The following is a 23,269-nucleotide window of genomic DNA, read 5'->3' on the forward strand; positions in this document are numbered from 1 at the left end:
TTCCTTTAAAAGTTTGTATGATAGCGCTGCGTTGCCTATGATTTTGCTTATATGTTCTTTTGAAAACCTGCATGTATATAGTTTTTTTCGCTTAATTGAAACTCCCCCTAAACTTTCCCTAGAAGTTTCACCTTAATACTCTAGCCTGATTAGTTACAGCGATCATAATAGTAGTATTAGTAATAAACATATAGTGCCTTTTGGTTACACATAGTCTTTCTTGATATATTGAACCCTTTTGATAATCTACATGCTCATATTTCGTTTTTGATTTAGTTCAACATCTGCCTAAACATTCCTTGAAAGCTTCACCTTCATACCGTTAGCTTCAGTAGCAGTAATAGTTGTAGTGGTAGTAGTAGCATTAACAGCAGTATACACAAAGCGCCTTTGCTTTTGTTCAACATCTCCCTCAACACGCGCTGATACATTCCTGAGGCATTTTTGATGCGACCTCTTGACCACCTACATGCGCACAGTGTGTTTTGATTTAATTCAACATTATTCAACATTCCCTAAAATTTTCACTTTAATACTCTTAGCTTTAGAAGCAGTAGTAACAGCAGTAGCAGTGGAATAAGTAATAGTAGCCTTAGCTCTAGCAGCAGTAGTGGTAGAAGTAGGATGCATATATTACATTTGGTTAGTTAAATACCCTCTACAACAAGCCCTATAAGTTTCAACTTCACACACCAAGCCATTCCTAAGATATTCCTGATACCCTCTTTTGGAAACCTGCTATAAATTGGAAGTTGTTCCAATTTGATAACGTAAACCTTTCTTTTATATTGCTCTTACACCTTTTTAACAATCTATATGCTCATATTTCGTTTTGACTTAGTTCTAAATCCGCCAAAACATTCCTTGAAAGCTTCACGTTAATACCGTCAGCTTCAGTAGCAGCAATAGTTGTAGTGGTAGTAGTATCATTAGTAGCAGTATGCACACAACACCTTTGTTTTTTTCAACATCCCCCTCAACACGCGCTGAAAGTTTCAATTTAATACCATAAACGGTTCCTGTGGCATAGCTAATTGAGACAGGTTGTCCTCTTAACAGCCTTTACGTGAATAATGTGTTTTGATTTAGCTCAACACTATTTCAACATTCCCCAAAACTTTTGTTTTAATACTCTTTAGTACCAGCAGTAGTAGCAGTAGAATTAGTAGTAGTAGTAGTAGCCTTAACTTTATTATCAGTGATAAGATGCAAACGTTGCCTTTTAGTTAGTTCAATATCCCCCACAACAAGCCCTATGAGTTTCAACTTCAGACACCAAGCCGTTCCTAAGATGTTGCTGATACGCCCTTTTGACAACCTGCATTCAGTTCACAACACGCCGTAATAGTGGTCACCTTCAAACCCTTAGCCATAGTTGTAATAGTGGTCACAGTAGTAGTAGTAATAGGAGTACTAGTAGTACTAGTTGCTGGACTAGTAGCAGAATTGAAAGTTATAGCACTAGTACTAGTAGCAGCAGCAGCATTAAAACATTGCTTTTGGTCCAGTTGAACATCCGCTCATCGTAGTATTAGTAGTAGCGTGCACATATTGCCTTTTCGTCAATTGACCTTACCCTTTAAGCTTTCCCTGAAATCTCCAACTTAATACCCTAATCTATTCTTTAGATACCCCCTTTTGAGAATCTGTATACGCATAATTTGTTTAAATTTAGATCAAATGTCCCCTCAATATTCTCTCAAATGTTTACCTTCATACCCTTAACCCTAATATTTCTAGTATCACAGCAGTACCGGTAGTAGTTGGAGCAGAAGTAGCCGTAGTAGCGTTGCGATAGTGTATTAGTAGTAGTAGTAACAGTAGTAGTATGGACATGCTGCCTTTTTGTCATTTGAATATCCTGTCCATGATGCCCTGGAAGCTTCAGCATGATACGGTAAGCGTTCTAAAAGATATTGCTGATACGCCCTTTTGTAACTTTCTGATTCAGTTCAACTTTCCACTCAACATTTCCTAAAATATTGACTCAACATTTCATTTAAACATCCTTAGCCTTGGTAGTACTCATTACAGATGCAGTAATTATATTGATAGTAATGGTAATAGTAGCATTAGTTGTAGCAATAGCACTAGTTGTAGTAGTGTGCAAATATCGCATTTTTGGTCAATTGATGATCTTCCCCATTATTTCCTGAAAGTCCCAAATTAAAACACTCTAAACGTGTTTTGATTTAGTTCAACTCGCCCCTCAACATTCTCTGAAAGGTTCACCTGAGTTCCCTTCGTCTTTTTAGACGCTAAAGGTCAAACATGTCCACCTTGCTCAACAAGAAATACTATACGTAAACAATGAGTGCATTGTATAACTTACAGCCCTTGCCCCGAGTGATCAAGGGGGCTGACATCCCCAGAAACACAGCTATTCGACACAACTATGCTAAACAAATAGTGTTTTTTTATTGGAATGTGTTCGAGGACCAATGGGCGTAGGAGGTGGGCCTGTTTCCCCCCAGTCACTTTAGACTCTTAAAAAGAAGACTAGAACTTTCAATTCTCTATCGAATGAACTCTTTCCGGAATTTGTGCGACAAAGTCTTCTATACAAATGCCTGGTGAAAAAAATGCCTTGAAAACGTGCAACATGATTCAACTAATACCGAGATTCAGCTAGTGCTAAACTGAACGAACCAGAATTTGTCACAATATTTTTCGGCCAATCCGAACTTTCGTTGAAAAATATGATTGGCTAAAATTTGCAACAGTTGATTCTCATTATTAGTGAAATCTAACTGTGGATGCGCTGATAGCAGCTATTTTGAAATTTATGTAAAATATTCCGTCTGTATTTTAGAGTTACTCCCAAGAGAAATGATCCTAATGATTAATCAAACAGTTTGTGGTAACGAACTTTAATTAATGAGTGACTTTGCTCAATAGTAATCGAAACTCTAAAAGAAGAATTTTGATATCAATAGATGGATCAAAAGAATTGACATTTTATGCTGATTCGAAATATATAAAGTTCATTATGTTTAGTGTTGCCTATCAAAAGTTACGTGGCTGAGAAAATTTTTTATATCAATAGATGGATCAAAAGAATTGACATTTTATGCTCATTCGAAATATATAAAGTTCATTATGTTTAGTGTTGCCTATCAAAAGTTACGTGCCAGAGAAAAATTACATGATTTTTGAAAAGGGAAATAGGCCCTAAAATGTCAATGAATCTTAATGAAAATCACACCGTCAGATTCAGCGTATCAGAAAAGCCTTCTATAGAGGTTTCAAGCAAAAAATTAGATTTTTTTTAACCAAAAGAAAGGTCACGAATGCGTGTTTCGTTGTTGTTTTGTTTTTTTTTTTAAGAGTTTGAAAGTAATTACCAAAAGGAAACAAGCTGTTCGTTCAAAGTAAATATTTTCATCTTAAAGCATAACTTTTTCTTCTCGAACTGAGATATCTCAATATGAGACGGAAATTTATGACGAATATAAGTGGTACACTCTATATTGTCGTCGTCAGTCTAAAGGTCAGATTTGACACTTAAAAAATTCTTAGATACTTGACTGATACAATTGGCTAAGGGAGGATCTGTTAAATTTACGCTTGGTCCATACCCTGTTGATTCTCTCTTTGAGAAGAGCTTAGCAAACGGTTTTAAACAAGAATATCAGAGGCGTAAAAATGTTAGGTAAGATTTTTAGGCATAGATATGACAGAATCTCAATTCGACAAAGATTCACATAACCTCTTTTGAGTTAATCAAGCTGAGTGAGTTCATGGTTTACTTAACCAAGAACACTGATTTATAAACCTACCGCGTCTTCTACTGCCGCAGGGCCGTTGGCTTTCAGTCTCAAGGTCTGCTTTCCTGAACCGTAAGATTTCTTCCCGGGGCCAGGATTTGTTCGAGGTCCAATATGTGCTGCAACAATTTTAATCAATTATAACTTAGCTAGTAATTGAGTCTGTCTTACCACAGATACAAAAAAAAACATGGCAAACATTCACACGATGGGAATTGAAATCTACTGACTTTGTAAGAGAAATATTCGAATGGTAGGATAGATTCAGGTATCCTCTGTTTAAGATCACATGATTATTTTGAACTCAAAAATTTTTTTTAAATAAAATTAGCATAAATTGTTGACTGGACATCAAAATCCACCGTCTTTATGATGAGGAATGCTCGTTTGTTAGTATGGATCCGGGTACCCATCGTAAAATTTTCTCCTTGTTCGGATGGCTTCAGGCACCCGTTGCATAGCGTCACATGACTGTTTTTAACTTAATCAAGACTTAATGGAGTACAACTCAATTAAAATCTAACTAGCAGCATAGCCCATTAGACGACAGGTATACTCAAGAAAAAAAAGATAGCATATATTGTTTTGTAAGGTTCGAAAATCTTCTGATGATATAACAACAAATACACGCTTAATATGATAGAATTAGGTATCCGTTGTTTAAAGTTACACGATTGTTCTCGTTGTTCTCGTAAAGTTACACGACTTGTTTAAAGTTACGACCTGAAAGTTACGGATATGATCCAAATGTATAGGTGAATATAGAAAAGTTTCTCTCAATCTGGTTGATCTTAAACGAGCCTAGAAAATAATTTGATTTTCTGAGAAATAACTTGTCGAAAAACAAAAATACATGCTTAGCACAATTCTGTTTACTCTGGTTAAGTTACACAATGACACTCCAAAATATAAACACAATAAGAAAAATCATTGGCATGGAAAACTAGTGAATTGAAGTTACTTTAAGATGCAGTAGAATATGGGGGAATGGAAGACATTACGCTTTGAATCAGGGCAAACGGAAAGGCCCTTCATGGAAAAAGTGGGGTAGCAAAGTAGCAATGCTGCTTGAAGTTTTTAAAATTGTTGGCATATTTTGTCTGGAAATACCATTTTTCCATATAAAAATACTTTTTGCTCAAAGAAAAGCTGTCAAAACACAAGTTGCGCTGCTGAAGTGTTGGTTAGCCTTATGGTTCCTGTCGAATTCTGCAACTGGTAACTTTAGAACTTCGTTCATACGTGGGAAAGGCTATGCCTAACAACTCCTAAGACGCCAAGAATAGACGAAGTAAGGCTGAAAAACATTTATGCTAACTACATTCCACGAAAGAAGTATATTATAAACACAGCTTAGATATACAATACAGTTATGAAAACTCGATTTATTTTTGGGACACAGTGCGCGGTAGCGATGCTAGCGACTGGAGACAGAGAACTGGCAGTCCGAATCTAAAAGATCAGAGCAATTGGACAAACAAAACAAAATTGCGTTCCCGCCTTTGGTGTTGTAGTACGATCTAGGAGGCGCCAAGTTCAGAGTTCTATACCAAAAGCTTCTCATGAGCAAGATTGGAGTTTTCATAACTGTATTGTATAACTAAGCTGTGATTATAAAATATGTTTTATTTTTGACAGCCAACATCACTGTATTTGACACTTACAGTTTTGGATTTCTTTCTTTCTTTTTCCAAGTACCATATATTCTCGTACTGATATAGTTATGTATTTTCCCTCAATATTGTATTCTCGGGAAAGATCACCTGTATTTCTTAATATTAAAATAAATGAATTTACACTTATCGATATTCACAGAGAGTCCAGTGTTAGAGAGAGAAGATGGAAAAACAAACAAACAGAGCCCCAAATTAAAAAAAAACTAATGAATTGAAAAGTGACTAATCAGGAACATATCTTCCGAGTGAGCTGTGAATGAAATATTAGAATTTCCTAAAAAGCAAGTAGTTGGAAGACTATCAATTAGATACACAATTTTACACTAGAAGATAACTCCCCTCATTTTTTCCCTGTATCACGGGTTGCCTTTCGAGAATTAAATTACTTGAACAAAGACGTCACTAGTTTTAAAACAAGGAAAATCATTCCCGTATTAATATTATAGGGGATGATTAATAAAAAAAAAGTATAAAAAAATACGAGGACAAAGAAAACGGATCCCCACTGCGGTTTAAAATAAAACTGACTGCACCACCAAAAAATGAATTAAGGGACTGATTTTCCCGAGATTCCATGGTAAAAGGGGGGTTTAATTTCTACAGTTTGTGTCTGTCACTTGTTTTTGTTAGCCAATCACACTACTCCTTAGGCATACGCCTGAAAGTCAATAAATCCACCTTTTGAAACGTTCTTCAGACACAAGATTTTTTAGTGAACTCTCTCATTCTCTGCGGTACCAAACAAGAAGCTTTCCGAGATTATCGACCAATGAAGTGATTTCTTTAAAACGAGCTCTTAAAAAGCTCTTACTGATGACCCAGTGCCCTGCTAGTACTGAAGAAAAAAAAAAATGACCCATTAGTGCTACCCATGCAAAAATATGATTTTTCTTGTTGTTCAAGCCAGTGAACTGTCAGTTATTTGAATAAGGTTTTCAGTAATGGCGATTCCAATGGTGCAATTTTTGTTTCGATCCAACGTCATTCTTTAGGGTTTTGAGGCTATTTTTCAAAATTCTCTTAAATTAGTTTTTAAAATAACAGTTTACTATGTAGACTAATTTAGATAATGGTCACTATCCTTGAGTCAGCTAGAAATAGGAATTTTTCTCCTTTGCGAATTTTCTTTTACATTGGTTCTTTAATTTTTGGTTACTATGGGCCATGATTTATCCTTCACTAGTTTGCAGCTGCCGGTGCAACCACCATATCTGGAGAGCAACTGCAACTGGTATACCAAAGAACCACAATAAAACCGTAAAAACTTTTGATTATTTTCATCAACGAAAATTAAACTAATTTTAAACAGAGGTTTAATCTTATTTAAACTAAATACAGTTTCAAACTATAAATGACATCACGAACAGTATCGACAGAGATAGGTATAACTTGCTGCTGACAAAGACTCTGGCATAACATTATATAATATTTTTTCATGACTAATATTAAGCATTAATATTCAGCCGTGTATAATTGAAGCAAAATGAGAAACCCACATGGACTCACTGATCAAGTCAATCCAATGATTACTATACATATCAATTCACAAGAATCTATGACATTTTGCCAATTTCGTTGCCCGGGAAGAAAGTCAAAACCCCTTTAGCGCAACGGACGTATCGACGTCAAACCTATGTTTATTTTAAACTAGCTAAATAAAATGTTTTTTTCAACTGAAAGTAAGGAGCAACATTAAAACTCAAAATGAACAGAAATTGTAATGGGGAATTGCCCCTCCTCAACACCTCACTCTCCACGCTAAAGTTTTTCGGTACTTTAAAAAGTTACTTATTGTTCTAGTTAAACGACCCTTGTCTTTTCAGGAGTCGTTTTAAAGAATTGGGGTAAAATTTAAACATTTACGTAAAGAGCGAGGTGTTGAGGAGGAGGCAAATCCCCTCATATAGGTAATAATTTCTGTTCGTTTTGAGTTTTAATGTTGCTCCTTACTTTCAGTTGAAAAAACTTGATTTTATTTAATTTCTGATCTTTTTTAATTAATGCCAGGATATCTGGATTCACATCCACGGAAAATCCCCCTTCCACAGAAATAGGCTCTGGACAATCCAATTCTGGTTAAAATTTACCCCAGACAATTACCCTTAACGTCTCCACGCGTAAAATTGAGTCGGTAAACAGGAAATAAGACTCGTAAAGAAATTTTACGTAAAGAAATAATATAAAATTTCCCCTGAAAAGTTTCCCTCCATGGGAACTTTCGACTGCGTAGAAAATTCGCCCCTTGCAAAATCCTCCCATCCGAAAATTCGTCCTCCCCTCCCCACCCGAAAAATGTATGCATACTTCCCAACCAAAAATCATATACGTAAACAATGGGCACATTTTATAACTTAAAGACCTCTCTCCAGGGACTGTGGCGTCTTGCTATTTCCAAAGACATAGTTATTGGGCCTTTCAACTATACTGAACAAAATAGCTATCTCAAAATTATGATCGGACGATTTTGGGAAAAAGGGTCGTGGGTGAGGGCGTAGTTCCCCTCAAATTTTTAGATCACTTAAATGGCACTAGATTTTTTTATTTCTGTTAGACTGAGCCCTCTTCTAAAGTTTTGGGCCCAGTGAGTCGATACGATCACCCCTGGAAAAAAAATGAAAATAAAGACGTATCTGTGATCTTTCTTTTGGCAAAAACAAAAAAAAAATCCACATTTTCGCATATAGGAGCTTAAAACCTTTACTATAGGATTTTCTGGTACGCTGAACCTAATGGTGAGATTTTTATGAAGATTCTATGACTTTTAGGGGGTGTATCCCCCTTTTTCGAAAATCATGCAAATTTTCGCAGACTCGTAACCGTGGAAGGGGAACATTCAGCTTAACGAAACTCATACATTTGAAGTGAGCATAAAAATCTGATTCTTTTTATATATCTATTGGTATCAAAATTCCGTTTTCTAGAGTTTCGGTTACTACTGAGCCAGGTCGCTCGTTGTTTACAGTTCGTTACTACGAACTGTTTGATACAAGAAAAAATGGTTAAAATCCATAACTGGAAGTCGACATACGAAATATTCTCAACTTCATCTAACTTAGTTTTGCTTATGAGCTGCCTCCCCACCCTAAAACGGTTACAGTTTTAATTTGAAAAAGAGGAAAAAAAGGTTTTTTTAGACATTCAGACTCCATTATAAAAAAAAACGTTACTCCAACTAGTTAAAAACTAAATTAACTTGTTTCTTTGAGAACTTGCAAATTAATTTTTGCTCTTGTATTTTTTTTTTCTGTCTTCAAGTTCAAAATAAAAGACAAATAAAACGATTTTCAACTTCTGTTGATATATCAGATAAACTGTCCTGCACTGACTTAAAAATTACAGATTTTCATCGAAAAATTGACAGATAAGAAAAAAGTAGTTTTAAAATATCCAATATATCAGTTAATGCTGCATACGTAAGTTTTATTAGTTTCAAGATATCCATCTAGATGCAATACCTATACGAAAATTTCTTTAGAAAAGGGATTCCCCAACAGATTTATCATGTGAAATTATCTTTAGGGGTAAGGCCAATCTTAATAAAGCGTGCGTATTCTAATACTTCTATGAAAATGCATATCTTTTTCTCTATTAAAAGAAGAAAATTCAAAATGAAAAGATATTAATATATAATACAATTTTCAAACAAATTTTGAAAATTGTAATAAAACCATGAGTGATCAAAATATCTTTTTCGTCTTAGTTGGAGATTAAATAAAAAAAAAGTTTTTTTTTAACGAGAAGTAAGGAGCGACATTAAAACTTAAAACGAACAGAAATTACTTCGTATATGAAGGACTGCTTCCTCATCAACGTTAAAACTTACAATCCATGCATCTGCCTAAGCCTCAATTCTCTCCAAGTCAACCTGAAGCTCCTTGTGGGGTTTGCTGGGATCTTCGTCTTTTGTAATTGATGTTTTTGTTGTCGTGTCATCAGCAATTTGGTGAGGTTTCTTCACAAGGTTGTCCCCTAGGTCATTTATGAACACCAAGAAAAGAGTCGGCCCAAGAATACTTCCTTAGAGTACTCTTGATAAGACTGGGTGTTTTTTATGTGAAGCCGTCGAGGAGAGCTTGCAATGATCTTTGACGAAGAAAGTAAGCAAGAACTTCAAATAGTCGACCATCAGTTCCATAGGCTTCCAGTTTACAAAGAAGCCTCTTGTCCCATACACGATCAAAGGTTTTTGCGATTTGAACGGGGAGATGGTGAATATTGTGACCCTGAGAGAGGAGCTCAGCCCACTCTTGATACTGTGCAATCAGAAAGCCTAATGTAGACCGTTTTCTGTGATTACCGTACTGCGTGTCTGCCAACAACAGATATAACTCAAGTTGTTCGTAAAAGGTCTTATTAATTAACCTTCTTTTAGCCTGTACCCTCGGTCTTTTTGCCCCTCGGCCCAATTTGCAAGTGAAAACTAGAAAAGCATTTAAAATAAAAACTTAAAGAACAACACATGTTATTTACTCATTTTCATGAAAATGTTTGGATTTTTTATTTATAACTTATAAAAAATACCGGATGTAATATACCCCTCGGTTTTGTTATTTATTGACAAAGTTTCACACATTTAGCGGGAATGCTAAAGGAAAGTAGGAAGTATAACCTGTATTAAATGCCAAGTTTTGAATAAAAATAATTTAGATTTCACTAGTTTCATCGCCTAAGATAGACAAAGATCTTTTTGTAATATTTATTTAGTAATATCTTAAAAAAACTACAAAAATATTTTAAAAAAGAAAGTTCTCTTACAGAGATGAAGATCAAAGTTGAAACTTAAAATTAACAAAGGTTAATGCTTCACAGATTACGCAAGGTATATTTAAAAACTAGCGCTAGTATACTGACTTGTGATAGATCCCAATGTTTGAAGAATTATAAAAACTAGCATTTCGCTGAAAACTGAGCTTAACTGAGTTTTTTTTTAGATATTTCATATTGTATACTAAAAGTTATCAATACCAAGGCCGGTGACTCATGACTATATTATATTTAAGACTATCGAAAGCCTTATAAGTTATTGACTTATTTTCTGCAGGATACTTATAAAATCCTTCGCCCCTAAGAGAACACCCCGTTATTCGGAGGAGAAGGGTCATTTTTATGTTTTCAGTAAAGTTCCAGCCTTTAGAATTCGGCAATATTAGAAAATGTTACAAATCAGTTTGTTTGAGCTAGTTTTGTAGATATATCTTCCGAAATTTGCGAAGCCATAATTTTTGTTCGTTTTAACTTTCAACTTCGTTCTTTACTACCGTAAGAACGGTATCATTTTTTTTTTTTTTATATATATATACTAATTCTGATCAAAAGCAATAAGAAACGCCTAGGGAACATTCTTCCTCATAGTCCATTAGAATATATAGACATGATTAGAAATGTTTAAAAAAACTAAGATGATAAAATATATTTTCTATTATATCTAACGAGCCTAAACAAGGGAAATTCTCTTCCACAGGTTATTAGTGAGAACAGAAAAGTTCCAAGACTCTTGTTTGTAAACTCGGGAAACTCCATTCAATTGCTTAAAGTAGTTAGAAAGCAGTGTTCTTAATAAACTTCTTATTCGTGATATCATTACATCTTTGTCCCTCCGGGGTCTTAGTAGAGAAAAGTGGGATATGCTTCTGAAAACGAGATTTTTTCTACGGACCCTATATCTACATCATCAAGATACCAAGGGGTTATGTATTAGTTTGTGGTAGGTGTACATAACTTAGTGCCTCTGGCCTCCCCGTGTACTACTACTGAGACACCATTTAACTTTGCATTTATGTCTTGGGCCTTGCTTTCATACTTCCTAATCCAGGGGCATCATTTGAGGTTGCAAAATATCGGATATGTTATTATCCTTAAAAAAGTTAAAAAAAGTCAAAAAGGCCCAAAGTCTAAATTCTGAAACATATCTTTTTTTATCTTCATTTTAAAAACTTGAAAGTACCTTGTTTCTTCCCTACATTTTCCTGAGTATACACCCCCCATGGTCGACCCCTGCCCTTTGTTCTAGGAGAACAAGGAGTGACTTATTACACTGTGCCCTGTATTGCACAGAGGCATATTTGAGTGAGATTTGAGACTGAGACTTCCTTCAAGTACAGTCTCTTGTATTTTAGCGGTATATTTAATAGACTAAGAGGTATTTATTTTTAGGACTAATAAATTTGGCAACAATAAGTGTTTGTATAAGTTTTATTATTTTTTTACCAACCATTGACTAAACACTTTAGATTTCTATACTTTCAACAAACTAACTTTCTTCCCTCTTTTTGGCAACAAGCACACCCTCTTAATATTAAAATTGCCCCGTATATAAAAGGTAATATTGTCTTACTTCGTCCAAGAACAAAGAGCCCATCATTTTCCCGATTTATGGGATGGTAAGAATAACTTGGCTTCTGAAATGCTCCTTAGCCTCAAACGTACACTAAAAACAATAACTAATAAGCAAGAACTTACTACAAGTTCCACATGCAAATCTTACACATAAATGAAACAGTTCGCGGTAACGAACTGTAGTAAGGAGCGACCCAGCTCAATAGTAACCAAACTCTAAAAAACGGAATTTTGATACCAATAGCTACATCAAAATAATTGCATTTTAAAGCTGATTTTAAATATATAAATTTTGTCAAGTTTAGTCTTATCTATCAAAAGTTACGAGCCTGAGACGATGCCTTATTTTAGAAAATAGGGGTAATACCCCCTAAAAGTCATGGAATCTTAACGAAAATAAAACTATCAGATTCAGCGTATCAGAGAACTCTACTGAAGAAGTTTCGAGCTCCTATCTACAAAAACGCGGAATTTTTTATTTCTTCCAGAAGAGAGATCCCGGATGCGTGTTTATTCGTTTTTTTTTTTGTTTTTTTTTCCAGGGGTGATCGTATCGACCCAGTGGTCCTAGAATGTCGCGAGTGGGCTCTTTCTAACAGAAGTTAAAAGTTCTAGTGCCCTTTTTAAGTGACCGAAAATTGGAGGGCATCTAGGCCCCCTCCCACACTCATTTTTTCCCAAAGTCACCAGATCAAAATTCTGAGATGGCCATTTTATTCAGCATAGTCGAAAAGCCTAATAACTAAGTCTTTGGGAACGACCTACTCCCCCACAGTCCCCGTGGGAGGGGCTGCAAGCTCCATACTTTGACCAATGTTACATATATAGCCTTTTCTTGATGTCATGACGTCACCACAGATTTGATAGAGCCACCCTGTGAAAAATACGAATTCTTTCTTAAAGTCCTAAACTATTTAAGCAGTTTGTGCGGCCAGTCAACGCTGTTCCTTGTTTTCCAACCGTAGATTTCATTGTCTATTTTTATTCATCTTTACATCAGAAAGTTTTTCCATGCCTTTTGCCTTAGCAGTTTGGATTCATACATCATCTCACTTAATTTCTTAAGGCGTTGTAGATAACAAATAAGTCTTTTCCGGTTTCCGATAAAAGATCACTGTTCAAAATTTGTTTTCAATTCAATAGGATTGTCACTGTCGTTCGTTCCATGTCTTTTCTTTAACTGCTGCGATTCTCACTTTCACTAGTTTTCTTATCACATTTATCTCTGCTTCATTTTCACCTTAAATATTATGACTTTAAATCAGAATTAGCGCCTTTGTAAAATTACGTTTTTTTTTGTTATTGGACCTTTAAATTTGCCTTGGCATGTCTCTTGTCATTATGAAAAACATAACGCCGAACCTTTGTTGTTTTTGTTTAACAGAGACTGACGCAGTATCAGGTTCTTGGCTAACGTACGAATAAACTCTAATGCCGTTATTTAAGTGTCACCGCTTAGAGCTTTTATAAAACGTTGAACGTCGACTTTTGCCCCGGCTTGTCTTTTGTCATTGTGAACTACATATGGTCAAAACTTTTTTTTAACAAAGGCATGATAAGCATTGATTAGGCTACCTTATCCATGTCAGAATCCCAACCCAATTATCATCAATTTTTGCATGTTTTGACTCCGCTGTAGCTATCTTCAAACCCCATTTCTCTTTCTTGCTAACCCCATTTTGGATTTTCATTACTTCAGACAATTTGCCAATGCCCTTTACTTGAGTTACCCTTATTGGTCTAGTTTTACATGACGGTCCAGGTTGTAGATTTGTTAAGTGTTCAGGTGCTGGGACGAAAACTTCTTTTTATTCCAACTAATTTATCATTTAAAACGCTTGTAAGTTTTAGTTTTTGGTTATTTTCTCGTTTGATAGAACAGGTTGTTGATTTTCAAACGCTGTGAATTTAGTTTGTTTGGGCCATTCTCTTGGTCTTATAGCGTTTGATAGTTCAGGTGGTTCCAAAGAATCATTATTTTAATTCTCATCACTATCGTTTTCAGTTTTGACACGTTTTGACTCTCGCTGTCACTTATCTACTAGCCTCAATTTTCTTCCTTCTTCATTTTGGATTTCCATTACTTTAGACAATTTACAAATGCCCTTTGCTTTAGCTGCCCTTAATAGTCTACTATTACATGATGGTTTTCCGATTACCCAAAAATTTTCTCATTACCCATTTTTTGCTCTTTAGACAATTTAATACAAACTTTTCCATGCACGTAAATCTTAGATTTTTTCATAAGAGTCCTTGCCATGCTGTCCTTTCCATTCTGTGTCCATACAATGTCCTTGCCACACTGATGTATATAAAAATGACGTCACTCACATAATTTTTTCCAAAAACTAATGATCTTAACGATTTTTTCAAACTTCTGACCTATCTAGATCATTTCCTTTAGGCCAGAATATCCCAGGATGCCAATATTTCCGAAAAAATATGTAGCCGTTTTCGAGAAAACAATACGAGTTCTGGTGTCGCTGGTTATTTAGTTTGGAATGGGGGTCAGTGACGTGACTCTGTGAGCTAAGCCAGAGTCAACCCAGCTCTAAACGGGAACCTTGAGGAATAAGAGGAAGGTAAACAGGAAAAGTGGTTGGAAGTACAGGATGGCTGCCCCCAGCCACCCCCCATTCTACTTCATGGCTGAAGGGCCAAGAAACGGTGATCGTCACAGCCGATAGGGACTGGGTAGTCTAGCACCGTATTCTTTACCTTTTACCTCGCCTTTATATTCAATTGACGTGTAAAACGAATGATACCTATACGTTCATGAGCTAATAACGGACTTGAATTTAGAGTTCAAACAAAACTTCATATCTCTTTGTTCAAAAGTTCATTTTGTTACTAAGGACCAACTTTCCAAAAACTAAGCTTCCATTTAATTAGAAGCAAAGGAATTTTGAAAGTTTAGCAAGCATAAATGATGTGGTTTCTCCTCAGTCTCATCCTAAGCTTGGTGACAGAAAAGTAAACTCAGCAAAATCCTGATTAGGTAAGAAGGAATTTAAAATACACATTAAATTTGCAACTAATTAGAATACCTTATGGACATTGTGACGCATAAAAACTTGCAATACAATTTTATTGAGCCTAGTCGACTTACGACTAGGTCGACTACGACTCGCTATTACGAAGCAAATCGTAGATTTTTGTATTCATTCTACTATAGAAGGCCAAGAAAAATCAATAAGAAGCTAGATCACTATGTTAGTACACCAATTATGAAAAGCATGCAGCTCCTCATCCCTGGAGATTGAGTCCATAAAGCATATCTGAAGCATTTAGTTGAGTTTTTAGCTTCTTTAATCATCCTTTTTGATCGTTAATTATCCTTTTTAATCGTTAATTATTATTTTTAATGGTTGATTTTGCTAGAGATAATAGTTTATTAGAAATAATAATTATTATTTGAATTAAAAATTATTTACTAGAGATAATAGCATGTTACCGAACTTAGTTGATACTGTAAGCTATTAAATAAAAAAAACAAGTAAGCTATTATAAAAAAAACATGTAAGCTATTAAATAAAAAACGAACAGAAATTACTTCGTATATGAAAGGGGCTGTTCCCTCTTCAACGCCCCGCTTTTTACGCTAAAGTTTGACTCTTTTTCTCAACTCATTTTTTAAAACAGTAAAAAAATTTAGCGTAAAGAGCGAAGCGATGATGAGGGAACAGCCCCTTGTAGTATGGAGCATGGTTGCTCCATACTACAGATCGTTACCACGAACTGTTTGATACAAAAGTTTTCATAATCATGCTATGGTAGATCAGCTGCACTGATCATTATGGAAGTAGGTCAATGTTAGTACATGAACTAGTAGAAGTATATAGCACCTCATCCCTGAAGACTCGAGAATCCCTGAAGCATCCCTCAAGCATCCCTAAGCATTAAGCTGAGTTTTTATCCTTTTTAATCTTGTACAATTATATAAACTGCTCAAGTACAATCATAAGTTTTATACAAACAAAAACTCACAGAATTTTTATCCTTTTTGATCTTGTACAATCATAAACTCACTGCAGTCTATGCGAAAATTTGCGTTATTATAATATCAAAATCATTTTGCTCGGTGAAAACTGAAATTGCAATAGTGATTTCTAGATGTCTCCCCCTTCGTCTGCCTGCTCTCGAGGTAGAAATTTTTAGACAATTTAAAAATGATTCTCCAATGTTTGAATGTCATTTAAATCCATATATTAAATTTTCCATGAAGAAGACTAAAATGATTTATCGTTTGTCACATAAAATTTTGATTTCAAAATCTTTTTTAATTTTTTTATTTTCATTATTAATTTTTTAAATCTTATCAGCATGGAGGATTTTATGATACAAACTATGTCAAGAGCACTGCCAGGTCGATTACTACCAAGAGCTTTGTTTTTGTCAGGATTTCTATGGAACTATTTTTTCTTTTCTGCACATTTTTAAATGTCTTCTTGTTTCAAGTGATGCCTGTCCCCCCTTAGCACCTCTCTAGACGAACCCGTCACCTGCGTGATGCTCTACAACTTGACAGTATATTATTTTCTCGAATTACCACTTCGAAAGGAATCTACCTAAGTAGCTTAATTTTCTTTATCCCATATTTTATTCATCCCTTTACGTTTCTTTTACTTCAAGAAAGAGCTTTCTTCAAAGGGGGTATTCATGTTCTAGGAGAAATAAGAGTTGAACTGTGAACTTCTAATCTTTCAATTTAAGATACTAATTGAAATTCTGAATACAGCGGAGAACAAAGCCTTTGATTTGGATTTAGAGGCAAAAGTTGGAACACATCCTTGATTAATCAACGCCTGTGCTACATTAGCTCTGCAAAACCTCTTAGACCGTAAAATAGCGTCTGATTAACTACATTACTTACGAAGTTCTTGAACAGCGTTAATTTTTTTACTTCAAAGTTTATGCAAGGAGCCGAAGAAACGTTAGGAAATAAAAATCATTTACCATGCAACAACCGTAACTGATTCTGAATTACATTTCAGATATATCTAAGTACATCTTCTTAAACCGCGCATTGCACCCCCGCCCGAAGGCCGTGAGCCAGGAGATTGGTACTGGGGCTGCGCAGACCATTGGTCAGCATGTGAAAAAGTAAAGTTTTTACATATAATACACAAATATATGTCATTTTATTATTTATCACAGTTAAATCATTTTCCATGGTGCTTCTTTAACCATTAAGAAATGCGAATGCATCGAAACCCGAGATAATTTGGGAGGCTACATATTTTTGGAAAAATAGACTTGTGATTTTGGGGCCAGAAAAGTTCCATTCTTTCAGGACATTAAACAATCATGCATATTTGTATGTTTGGGGTAAATACTCCTCCTCCCTGATGGACAGCCATCGGTTAGTGTAAGTCGAAGCTTCAGAATAAAAATTTATGCACTTAATATATAAAAATATATAAAAATTTATGCAACCCAGCTTTATAATTCTTTGAAAGGAATCTTTCAAAATTTTGTTTCTAAAATCTTCTTTTTCTAAAAGTTGAATTTGAAAAATAATTTCCAGCGAGTACACCTAAATTTATAAGCATATCTTGTTTTAGGGCTTTACAGTGAGTATTCATACCCTAAATTTATAAGCATGTCTTTTTTTAAGGCTTTCCAGCTTATATTCATAACCTAAATTTATAGGCATATCTTGTAATAAGGCTTTCCAGAGAGTATTTATACCCTAAATTGTTTCTAAAATCTTATTTTTCTAAAAGCCGAATTTGAAAAATAATTTCCAGTGAGTATACCAAAATTTATAAACATATCTTGTTTTAGGGCTTTACAGTGAGTATTTATACCCTAAATTTATAAGCATATTTTGTTTTAGGGTTTTCCAGTGAGTATTTATACCCTAAATTTATAAGCATGTCTTGTTTTAAAGCTTTCCAGGAACTTTTCAGAAACCAAGAATGGAAATTTCATATCATCACAAGGCGCAGATATCAATATAAAATGGCAGATCATAAACTTTAACGATCTAGGCAATATATAGGTGTAGTCTGTAATATAAATCTTAATACATATCATGGCCCATCTTGCATACTATCGTATATGCCAAAATTGGATTTCAGATTTCTTTACTTTGAATCACCCCAATATCAATATCAAAATCATTTAAAGATTTACCGCATCCTCAAGATTCTTCTCAAAAATCTTGTTCATAATTCTTCGGATTCTGAAAAATGTCTGAATGACTTTAACTGATTTTTGGGCTCATTCAAAGTAAAGAAATCCAAAATCCAATTTTTGGCATAAACGATAATATGCAAGATGGGTGATGGCATGTAGCCCTTATACCAAGAATATGCCCATCATTATCTTATAAACATAGCTTAAGGATTGCCTTCTGTATACTGCCATATAAAATCACTCCTATAAATAAAATTTAACTTGTATAGAAAATGACTTACAAAAGCCAGCTTTAAGTGGTTCAACTAGGCGTATGGTGAATGTTGCACCCTTTGGAATTTCTTTGAGCAATTTAGCGACTTCAAAGTGGCGACATCCCACTAGACTCTTGTTATCAATCCTTTCAATATGGTCTCCAACCTGAAACAATATGATTTCTTGATAGAAAAAAAAAAATACTAGAAAAACACAAGTATACTTCTACTACCGTATCAGAGTGAATTAAAAATATTAAGGATAAACAGTGATTCTTTAATTATTTGCTTATAGACCGTATTTGATATTTAGTTGCACTACACGGAGTTGAAGGATGATGTTTACACAGCCAAATCGTCTGCAGGGACAATTTTCTTTGCAGTAATATGAGATTTGATTTACCATTGCTTCTAATTTTACCACAGGAAAATAAAGGCTAATTGTGAAAAAATTCGCAGCTCGGGGGTACTCTTGTCCTCGGATGCAACATTTATGGGGGTCCATTTATACTTTCTAAGGGTGTGTGTGTACCTAAAAAAACTCAGAACTGCCCGACTTAATCAATTTAAGTCAACCTGTTTCAGTACAACACACCGTCAACTCAATTCTGTCCAAATAAATCCTGGTGCAACCCAACCCCCATTCAGCCCAGTCCAAATGAACTCAATCCTCATGGTACTCAACCGCTATTTAACCCAACCCATTTTAATTCAACCCCTCAAACCTCATTCAAATCAACCCCATGCAATTCGACCCTCGATTAACTTAACTCTTATTAAAATCTTAGGTTAGGTTGAATCTAATGAGGGTTGGGATGAATGGGGGCTGAAATAAACGGGGATTGATTTGCATTGGGGTTGAGTTTCATAGGTGTGAATTATATGAAGGTTTTGCACTAGGGTTTGAATTGAATGAGGTTGAGATGAATGGTGTTGATCTGAATGGGGTTGAGTTTCAAGAGGGCTGAGTTAAAACGGAGCTGAATTATATAGGTTTTGAGATGCACTAGGGTTGAGTTGAATGGTGGCTGATTTGAACGGGATTCAGTTGTACGGGAGCCCTTCATAAGAAACAGGCTCACTAACGTTTTTAACGAAAGGGGAAGGGAGGTAAATTAATATTGCCTCCAGGCACTGGAAAGCCTGTCTACACCTCTTTCAATCAGGCGGAGTTTGGCATTCGTATCTTTTTCTGACATAAAATTTGAAAAAGGAGGTTTTAAACCCAATTAGGTTTTAAAAAGCGGGATTATTCGTTAGTCCAGAAACAAGAAATGGCATGATAAACTTACAAAAATATGTTATAGACGTAAATCGATGCAATTACATATACTTTCCACCATGGAATTTTAGGTTAGCAGTCTTTTTGTAAGCAAAGCAAAATTTAAGAGATTAAATTTTTGTTGTGTCTGTAAAATTTTTGTACCGCTGCGCCAAACAAAAATCCGGAATACAGACTTGACCCCAGGACCTTAATTTGAGCTGCAAATTTATTTTTAGAAACCTCATTCATATAGCTCTAAAACTGCTTGAACTAGAAAAATACATTAACTCCACTTTTAGTTTATATTTTTTATTTGTCATAAATTATTGACAATTTTGGTTATTTTAACACGATGTATTTTTCTTGAAAATAAACTGACGAGACAAAAACTTGTTCTTGTTTTTCCTTTTCCTTCGTTTAAGGCAGTGAGAAAAAAAAAGAAATAAAAAGCAAATTCCAAAATTTTGAAGTCAAGCTTGAAGTAGTTTTTCAACGAAATCTTGAAAGGACGAGGCAAAAACTTTTTCTCTTTTTCATCTCTTGAAACGCTGAGAAAAAGAAACAAAATTTGAATATTTTGAAGTCAAGCTCTAAGTTGTTTTTCAAGAAAACTTGGAAACAAAAAACAGGTTTAAAAAGTAGAAAACTACCTTTTTGAAAGATGAAAATACAACTAACCCTCACATGTAAACAAACAACCCAAGAAAACTGCCGCAAAACCAAAATTAGGTTTATATACCACCCATCTGACACAAGTCACCTCTGAGCGTAAAATTTTGGTCTTTCTGTTCTTATTTGTCCATGCGATTATGTCTATTTGCTTGTGTGGTTGTGCATTTGGATGCAGAGAGCGTCTACCTAGACTTAGTTTTCACATGATAAGGTTGAAAGCACCGAAGAACAGTTTTTTCATCATTACTTACCATCGAATACAAACGAACCATAGTATCAAAATATATTGTTTCTGATGCATCTTTCAAAACTTCGGTTTGACGCACGAGGATGGTCATTTCGACCTGCTTTATCGATTAGTAGTTGCTGAGAATAAGGAACGTCATCATGGGGAGGGGGTTCAGTTCATGGCCACCTGAAATCTCAAGATTTTCATTTGATTCTCTCTTCCTTCACGGTTAACTAATTACTTCAGTCTTTCATCCCTCCCCATAAGAATATCCTGCGTATTCAACTATTGAGAAGCAGCACTCATTCCCTTTTTTTTTATCCAAATTCAAAAACTTGTTTTTCTCCTTAGTATGTTTTGATTTTGCGTGACATATCCAGATCTTAGATCCTCTAGTACCAACAGAGGCACCCAGGGCAGCCACAAAGATCCGCCAATCGTCCCGCATGCGCGCCGCTGCCAAAATATCTTCCCATTAGGGTTGTGTTGTCGTTTGAATGTTGGACAGGTCCTGCCCGTTGTTAGATACATAGATAATTCAAAATAATGAAATTTTGATATATCTCGCATAAGAAGAAGAAGAAGATCCCGCGGATAGTGACAATTTGTATTGCCACTCAACGCTGCAGCGCACTTATTGGCAAATAAAAGGTAGTGCCGACATCCAACTTACAAAAAAGAAAAAAGAAACAGGAGTCGCATAATAACAATTAAATGTCAGAAATTCAATTAAAATCGTTAAAATTCGCAGATAAAACTGAGATTGGAAGTACGCAAGAGTACACACATATAAGATGTAAAAATATGAAATAAGATATGGGATGTTTCACTACTTGTAGCTCAAAGCTAGTGAAGCTGAGGTAACTAGAAATTTAAGATTTTTAGAAAAGGGAGGGAGAATTGAGCTGGCCCGGGTTTCTTCAAATGTATTCTCTTCAAGTTATTCACCAGAGCAATGGGACGGCAATTTTTACTCCCAATATATTCTTGATGCCCTTTTTGCTGAGCAGGTATTTCTTCCACTTTAGATCACTGGGAATGGATATAACCAGAAGTTTGATATTTACAACAGCTTGGGTAAGAGAAGCGAAGGCTTCTCAGATATCTCTACACCAGCATAAACTTGTATTACTCAACTCTTCAATATTGTTTAACTAGGTGAAGTTTTGAATTATTCTTAAATTCACAGATATACCTGGAAATATGACAGAGGAGGAGGAGATGATCAAGATTCAATATTATGTTCCACTGTTTTTCATTACTTTTGCGCATTTTTCACTAATTTTAAGCGAATTCATCTAGTAAAACAGAAGAAAAAAGTAAATTGGAAATTTCAAACTTATTTTCCAAATCAAACTAGAGTATTACGATTATCAAAATATGAAGCTGCTCTCCTGAGCTAGTAATGTTCTTAACATGCATTAAATGAAAAAAACAAGTTTTTTAACTGAAAGTAAGGACTTAACGCTAAAGTTTGACTCTTTTTCTCAACTTTACTTTTTAAAACAGTAGAAAACTTTAGCGTATAGAGCGGGGCGTTGAGGAGATAAAAGCCCCTTTAATATACGGAGTAATTTCTGTTCGTTTCAAGTTTTAGTGTCGCTCCTTACTTTCAGGTAAAAAACTCGTTTTTTTCAGTTAGTTTCTGAACGTTTTTGAATTAATACATGTTTTGATTTTGGCTGTCCGCAGATGAATAATTAAAACAAAATTTGCATTTTTTTTTTACTAAATGACTTTATCTTAGTTTTGATCGGAAGATTTTGAGGAAAAAGGGGCGAGGGAGGAGGCTTTGTTGCCCTCCAATCTTTCGGTTACTTAAAAAGGCAATTAGAACTTTTCATTTTATACGAATGTTTTTATTAGTGGAAAATACACGTAACTTACGAGTAAACTTACGTAACGAACTTCTATATTCGTATATTTTTATTACGGATATGAAGGGGTTTGCCCCCACATAAATACCTCGCTCTTTACACTAAAGTCTTAATTTTTTCCCAATTCTTTAAGAATGACCTCTGAATCCCAAACGCCGTAGAATAAATAGTTGAAATTACTAAAAATAGTTTAGCGTAAAGAGCAAGGCATTTCGATGGAGATGAACCCCACATATGCGTAATAATTTTTGTTTGTTTTAAGTTTTAATGCTACTTCTTACTTTCAGTTGAAAAAACTTTTCCATATCTATTTTTCAGTTGTTTTGTTTTTGTTTTAAATAGTGCTAGAATATCCTGCGCCCCCTTCATGGAAATTATCTTCTCCCATATCAAATTCCTCCGTGGGAAGATCCTCCCACATAACCCCCTCCTCTCAACCCCCCTTCCAACCACAAAATCCCCCTGAAAACGTCTGTAGACTTCCTAATAACCGTTACTATACCTAGTTTTGTAACCTGCAACCCCTCCCACTTAGGCTGTGAGGGGGTAACTCGTCTCCAAGGACATTGTTATTAGGTTTCTTGACTATTTTGAATAAATGGCTATCTCAAAATTTCGATCTATTGACTTTGGGAAAAATGAGCGTAGGAGGGGGCCTATATGCCCTTCAATTTTTTGGTCACTTAAAAAGGGCACTCGATACGATCACCCCTGGGAAAAAAAAGAAAACAAATAAACACGCACCCGTGATCGGTATTCTGGCAAAAAATACAAAATTCCACATTTTTGTAGATAGGAGCTTGGAACTCCTACAGTAAGGTTCTCCAATGAGTAGATTGCGACAATGTGATTTTCACTATGACTTTAGGGGGGTATTTCCCCCTTTTTCCAAAATAAGGATTTTCTCAGGCTCGTAACTTGTGATTGGTAAGACTAAATTTGATTAAACTTATATATTTAAAATTGTCATAAAAAAGATTCTTTTGATGTATCTATTAGTATAAAAATTCCATTTTTTAGAGTTTCGTTTACTATTGAGCCGAGTCCTCCTTA

At 35.1% G+C, this 23,269-nt stretch overlaps 1 protein-coding gene across 3 annotated transcripts in view; it reads right to left on the reverse strand.

Moving 5' to 3' along the window:
• Positions 1-23,269, reverse strand: part of LOC136039282 (PDZ domain-containing protein GIPC3-like) — a 108,560-nt gene that overhangs the window by 21,148 nt on the left and 64,143 nt on the right. For all 3 annotated transcript variants that reach the window (XM_065722863.1, XM_065722865.1, XM_065722864.1), the window contains exons 5-6: positions 18,202-18,340; positions 3,780-3,886 (exon numbers count right to left, since the gene is read on the reverse strand). In XM_065722863.1, the coding sequence (XP_065578935.1) occupies positions 3,780-3,886; positions 18,202-18,340 (246 nt within the window). The remainder of the gene's footprint in view (positions 1-3,779; positions 3,887-18,201; positions 18,341-23,269) is intronic.

This window comes from Artemia franciscana, chromosome 19 (assembly GCF_032884065.1).
Source record: "Artemia franciscana chromosome 19, ASM3288406v1, whole genome shotgun sequence".
Classification (NCBI taxonomy): Eukaryota; Metazoa; Arthropoda; class Branchiopoda; order Anostraca; family Artemiidae; genus Artemia; species Artemia franciscana.